The sequence below is a fragment of the Megalobrama amblycephala genome, linkage group LG14 (genome assembly GCF_018812025.1).
Source record: "Megalobrama amblycephala isolate DHTTF-2021 linkage group LG14, ASM1881202v1, whole genome shotgun sequence".
In the NCBI taxonomy this organism is placed as follows: domain Eukaryota; kingdom Metazoa; phylum Chordata; class Actinopteri; order Cypriniformes; family Xenocyprididae; genus Megalobrama; species Megalobrama amblycephala.
Genome location: NC_063057.1, coordinates 6172595 through 6179154, shown reverse-complemented (window position 1 = coordinate 6179154; position 6560 = coordinate 6172595). Strand labels below are relative to the sequence as shown.

General features: G+C 38.9%; 1 protein-coding gene across 12 annotated transcripts in view; it reads right to left on the bottom strand.

Annotated features, from left to right (window-relative positions):
* dgki (diacylglycerol kinase, iota) overlaps positions 1 to 6560 on the bottom strand; it is a 64715-nt gene that overhangs the window by 11511 nt on the left and 46644 nt on the right. For all 12 annotated transcript variants that reach the window (XM_048154917.1, XM_048154918.1, XM_048154911.1 and 9 more), the window contains exons 14-20: positions 6189 to 6314; positions 4309 to 4387; positions 3741 to 3796; positions 3590 to 3652; positions 3386 to 3459; positions 1276 to 1387; positions 735 to 934 (exon numbers count right to left, since the gene is read on the bottom strand). In XM_048154917.1, coding sequence (XP_048010874.1) covers positions 735 to 934; positions 1276 to 1387; positions 3386 to 3459; positions 3590 to 3652; positions 3741 to 3796; positions 4309 to 4387; positions 6189 to 6314 — 710 coding nt within the window. The remainder of the gene's footprint in view (positions 1 to 734; positions 935 to 1275; positions 1388 to 3385; positions 3460 to 3589; positions 3653 to 3740; positions 3797 to 4308; positions 4388 to 6188; positions 6315 to 6560) is intronic.

Here is a 6560-nt window from a genome sequence, read left to right as displayed (position 1 = left end):
ATGACGCAGATCTGACACGCATCCAATTTTCTCAACTCTTTAAGATTTTATTTAACTCATTTAAGATGGGCATTTTTGTATAACTGTGTGTTTTCGTCCGTTTAAGTGCTGTCTGAAATGGCTTTCTGTGCACATGAGTCACACAGACAGGAGATTCACAGACTTTTGTGTCTTTGTGCTTAAATGGTTTAAAAGCATTTGCATGAATAAGAGCGTGATCATATAATGTAACGCTAGCCAAAGGATGATGGAAAAAAAGGAAGCTGCATTAAATATTTTTAACATGTTAAACTGAAAAGCATTAATCGCATGCATTAATGCATTCATTTTGACAGCCCTAATATTATTATATAATGTTTATAAAATATGATTTTTAAAACTTATCTGCCAAATCAAAATGTGGGAATCCACTGATCTTGTTCTTGTCACTGTTGTTTTATAACAAGAAAACCATAAAAAGACCCTCATGACTGTGTGTCAAAGTCCGTCTCTAAATATTTGACCTTGTAATAACAGGACTAGGTTAGTTCAGGTTCATCATTCAAATCACCAAGTAAGTTTCATAATATGCATGAATCTGAGATCAAAACATAAAAAATGTGTGAAACAAACAAGTTAAAACCAAGATAAAAACCTTTACACATGCATTTCAAACATCATCTTGCACATCCACATATGCATAATGTATTTTGCACTGGTGCATGAGTGAAGTAAGTAGTACTTGTGTGACTCACTCGTTCAGCAGCGGCACAGACGTGCGTCTCTTGCTCTTCTGCACCATGTTGGCCTGGTTCCTCAGCGATATGCGCAGGGTCGAGGGCGCGAGGCGACACGGCTCGCCGTCCACCTGCACGGGCAGCGTCTTGAAGGTGGTGAGGACGACCTCTCTGCACTGATGCAGTCGTTCGCCGTGACCGCCCACCTGCAGCGCCGCCTTGTGGTGAAGACAGGGAAATGCATGTAAGCCATAAGCCTTAAAGCTGCGTCAAATACTTTAAATATACAAAGACGGTGTGGTGAGAAATTGAGTCTCCCCAGGAATCAGTTCTCCTTTAGGACCCGAGTGATCCCATTGGTTCAACTGACTTTTAATGGGTAGTATTTTTTAACATTACCGCCTGGGTCCTAAAGGAGACCCGATTCCTGGGGGGGGACACAATTTGACAACATGACAACAGTGCACTCATATTACAATGAATGGGAGAATGTGCAACGTGCAATATGGCAGATTAAGTCCCGCCTTCTAAATAAAAGAGCCAATCGCCAATTGCTCACCAGAGAGGCCATGGTGAAACCGATCACCTCGATGCAGCCGTCGTCATGCCTCTGAGGCTCAAAATCTCTGTGGTCACCCGTGTTGCCCCATGGCATGGTACCAGCACAGTACCTACAGAGAGAGTACAGCGTTTAATGAGGTACATAAAAAAAGACAGTCCTGGTGACATATTTAAAAAATGTTGAATGAATCATTAGGTAAAAACTGGGACAGAGCTGCACGATTAATCGATTAATAGACCGCAATCTCGATTCAATCATCCATGCAATCTTATTCCTAAATGACAACAATTCTCCTGTGTCTTTTAAACCTTTGACAAGTACGATCAAAACGAACATTCAAATCTGTGTTTGCGCCGCTGCTGATCCAGAGAGAGCTGTTGTCGTGTTTAGGTATGAAACAGCTTCACAAACAGCCTTTTTAACCACACAGTATCGTTATTTCTGTGTTACAATCATTAAAAGTATCATAGAAGTACTGGGATAAAAGTTTATAGTTCAGATATAAACACTGATGTCTACCGTAGTGATCAAAATAGAGTAAATCGCCATTTGAAACTAACTTGATGCTTCAAATAAAGATTGTGTCAATTACATCGTTACACCAGTAGCTGGCGACAAGTATATTAAAAATGTTAAATGTATGTTAAAAATGTATTTGTCATTGAATCATTCACTCAAGAGATTCATCCAGTAATGAAACAAGTGAAGTCTTTATGAATGAATCATTTATTCAAAACGATTTTTTAAAACAATAATTCATTCAAATTAATTAGATATCTTTTAAAAAGACAGCAGCAATTAACACTTTGTCAGAATCTGTAGTAAAGTGCATGTTATTTTGATTAGCTGTCTATTCAGAACCGTGGAAGAATAAAAAAAAAAAAAAGAGCGATTCTCAATTTATCCAGAATCATGCAGCTCATAAATGTAAATGTAGATCCGCTGAAAATGGCTCATTCTCAGGAAACATGCAATTTGTGGCAAAATTGTGACCCTATGACTTACTACTGATATAATTAACAACAATTTGAACTTTAATTGGCATGCAATTGTAATTCAAATGAAAAGCTTAAAAACAAATTAACTAAAAGCTTAAATGTTTTTCATTAGAATCAGTTTGCATGACCCTTTTCATCACCATTATATTTCATATTGGGTGAAAAACTTCTAAACTGTCATGATCACCAGTTGGAGTGCCCTATTTAGCCACCTGAGGGCACTCCAACACAGACTACTTCTCACCACACTTTTGAACTACAATTCCCATAACCCACTTCCCGGACTCATTATCCCGTTCATTGCACCCGGCTGTTTTGTGTTTGTTCATTAGTGTCTGTCTATTTATACCTGGTTTGTTTCTGCTTTTGTTATGGTGTTTTCATGGATGTTTCTGGTTTTCTCCGTTTTGGTTTTCTTTGTGTTTTCCTTGTTTTTTGTATGGACTGTCTCTGTGGATTTTGACCCTTGCCTGTTTGTGGATTACGTTTCTGGATTACCCCATTAAAGCTGCACTTGGATCTTACCTTTTTGTCTCTGTGCAATCCGTGACAAAAACTAAATAAATAATAAATGTTAAAATAAAAAAAATCTAATTAAAATAAATGCTTTCAGCCTACAGTATGTCAGGCTCTATGCAGTTTCCAAGAAAATGAAGAAATTGTTCTTTCTTCTGCCCAACCCTATTATTCTGTAACATTTCCCTCCGTGGATGGTTTAAAATATTGGTTTGACCTTTCTAAAATCATATTTAAGGAAGTGACATCACAGAAGTCAGCAGATTAACAGTACTTCATTATAGCCACACTTATTATAATGAACTTTTTCGAACTCAACATTTAAACACTGTTATGCGAAAAATATCACAGTAATATATTTGTACGGAATTGTTTTTTCTTGGCACTAAGAACAAAAACAATGTGTTAGCGAGGGCCATTATTAGATGTTTTGTACTGACCTTCAACCCAGACACATTTCTAATGTACCAGGCTTGGCAGAAAAACATGTTTTGAAAGTTGTTTTATATTTAATGTAAGGCACCGACACTACCAGAGTGATAAAAACACATAAATGGCTTTTCCTGAGATTGACCCTTATTTTTGCACCCCACCTGGGAATATTTAAGAAGACGATGCACTGAAACTTCAGTTCCTGGATCTTGGGTGTGAGATCCGTACCATCACACTGCCAGTATGCAGAAGAGAAATAATTACAACATGTTGAATATTCAATTCAATTCAATTATTAGGTGGATGCTGGGAAAGATAGCATGAGCAGACAGGAACTGGAGTTTCAGGTGAAGTTTCATACTCACCACCACTCTGACATGCTTAGACAGATCCCTGGAGCTCCGCTGGAGAAAGTCGGAGAAAGCCGCCTGAGGGGACAAAACTGAGAGTCACTCTCACTCACACGCACACACACTTAAACACACACTTCTTCTGTCAGACAGGAACTCTGCCTACCCCTGCATAGAACATCTTGTTACGGAAGCGACTGTTGAATTTCTCGGGGTTGGCTTCTGTGAAGGAACACAACGACACAAATGATTATGTGCATGAAAGAGAACGAGAAAGAACAGATACATAAAAATCTCGGCCAGCAAGGACATTTTATTAAATGCCACATGTGTGCAGCAAATAATGCGAGTCGAGAGCTCATTCTAAAAGGGCCAGATCATTGAAAACAGGAATTATTCTTTCCTTGCTCTTTTTTGAAATAAAAGGTTTCAATGTGCCACACATACGCTGAAGCTCACAATCCAGCCCACCGTTCAGAATCATCACGGCTATGAGGTCATCATATTGACATATGCTCGCCCACATTTACTATACACATCAAGAGCTGTTCGGTGTTCAACAGCTTGACCTGTGAACTTCACATTTACACATAAAAGCTAATTTTTATGTTTATATACGTTTTAAATGTATTGACTGCGACTGTAATGAATTTATTCTATCCTCATTAGCATATTCAACACATCCATCCACTTCAAGTAAGGTAATTCAATTTTAAAATTAGCAAATAACAAACCTCTAGACTCGTGGAACTCCAGGGTGACGTGGGCATCAAAGCCGAGGCTGAAGTAGTTATTGAACACGTTTAGAGGAAGCTGATAACAGACAACAAAGAGACACATTGTAATATCAGCAGCGTATAAACGCAACCAGGGCTTGACATTCACTTTTTTGCTCACCAGCCACTGTGGCTAGTGGTTTTCCAAAGTTACTAGCCACTCAGCCTTTTCACTGGCCACATCGATACCATAGGGAAAAACTGCCATATAGATAATTTTAATATTATCTCATAATTTGGCAGCAGGTATATTAGGCTGCTGTCACTTTAAGACATGGCGCACGGATCCATTATATTGTTACACGTTTACATTTATTTAAAGGTGCCATCGAATTGAAAATTGAAGTTACCTCGGCATAGTTAAATAACAAGAGTTCAGTACATGGAAAAGACATACAGTGAGTGTCAAACTCCATTGTTTCCTCCTTCTTATATAAATCTCATTTTTTTAAAAGACCTCCGAAGAACAGGCAAATCTCAACATAACACCGACTGTTACGTAACAGTCGGGGTGTACGCCCCCAATATTTGCATATGCCAGCCCATGTTCCCAACATTATGAAAGGCATTACACAAGGGCAGCCAGTATTAACGTCTGGATCTGTGCACAGCCGAATCATCAGACTAGGTAAGCAAGCAAGAACAATAGCGAAAAATGGCAGATGGAGCAATAATAACTGACATGATCCATGATATCATGATACTTTTCTAAATGTCTTTCTAAATGTTTCGTTAGCATGTTGCTAATGTACTGTTAAATGTGGTTAAAGTTACCATCGTTTATTACTGTATACGCAGAGACAAGAGCCGTCATTATTTTCATTTTTTAAACACTTGCAGTCTGTATAATGCATAAACACAACTTCATTCTTTATAAATCTCTCCAACAGTGTAGCAATAGCCATTAGCCATGGAGCACAGCCTCAAACTCATTCAGAATCAAATGCAAACATCAAAATAAACACTGTACTTACTCGATTAGACATGTTGCATGACGAACACTTTGTAAAGATCCATTTTGAGGGTTATATTAGCTGTGTGAACTTTGTTTATGCTCTTTAAAGCAAGCGCGAGCTCCGTGGGCGGAGAGCACGAGAATTAAAGGGGCCGCGCAGCATAAATCGGCTCATATTTAATGATGCCCCAAAATAGGCAGTTAAAAAAATTTATAAAAAAAAATCTATGGTGTATTTTGAGCTGAAACTTCACAAACACATTCAGGGAACACCTTAGACTTATATTACATCTTGTAAAAAAACGTTCGATGGCACCTTTAAAATATATCTGTGTTAACATTATTACTCGCCATTATTTTGTGTGTATTTGACTGTTTAAGCGCAACAAGCAGCAAAAAAGAGATGTGAGAGTGAGCGCACTTTAGGTGTGAGCACAAAATCTGCGGGAATGAGTAAACGTAAGCACAATACGTGCAATCCAACGCCGAAATTCAAGCCCTGTAACACCAACAATATTCATCCGGAGCAAATGAAACTTCTGAGTGAGGGGAGGCGGGTTTGTGTGTCGACTCTCTGTCAGAGAGATGAGAGAGTGAGAATTGGTATTGTGCATCTACTCTGCTGAAAATGACTATTGGAAGTGTTTCATCAAAAATCAATATTTTTGACAACACTACATTGCACTTAATTTATCATTTCAGAGGCGTTTTTAAAAGAATACAATTGTAAAATGTATTATATATCAAATTCGACACGCAAAAGTGGCTAGTATGAGTGACTGCATTACACACCACTGCTGAAATCCACCCGCAATTGGCAGGTGTTAATGTCAAGCCCTGAGCGTAACATATATCCTCGTGTCAGCACGAATGCAGCGATCACCTTCTGCGTGCCCTCCTCCGGCTGAGCAGCCGAACGCTCCACCTGCAGATTCCAGCGGTCCAACTGCACCACCGTGCCGTCCTCCACGTGACACAAGACCTTAGACACCGGCTCATCTGTGTAACCCTGGAATATGAAGAGATCATGTTGAGTTGAGAGGTCTTACCTTACATAACACAGCTAATGTATGTAAAGGGCTATTTACTCGTGGCATAAACACAGTACTTGATCATACCATCAATTCAAATGTTCAGAGTAGACAGTGAGGATCATTATACCCGCTTCATTGCTAATAATAGAGTTTCAATTGAAGCGTGGAAAACACAGGGAAAAAAACGAGAGAGACACTCCAGATTCCAAGGCCAGTGTTTC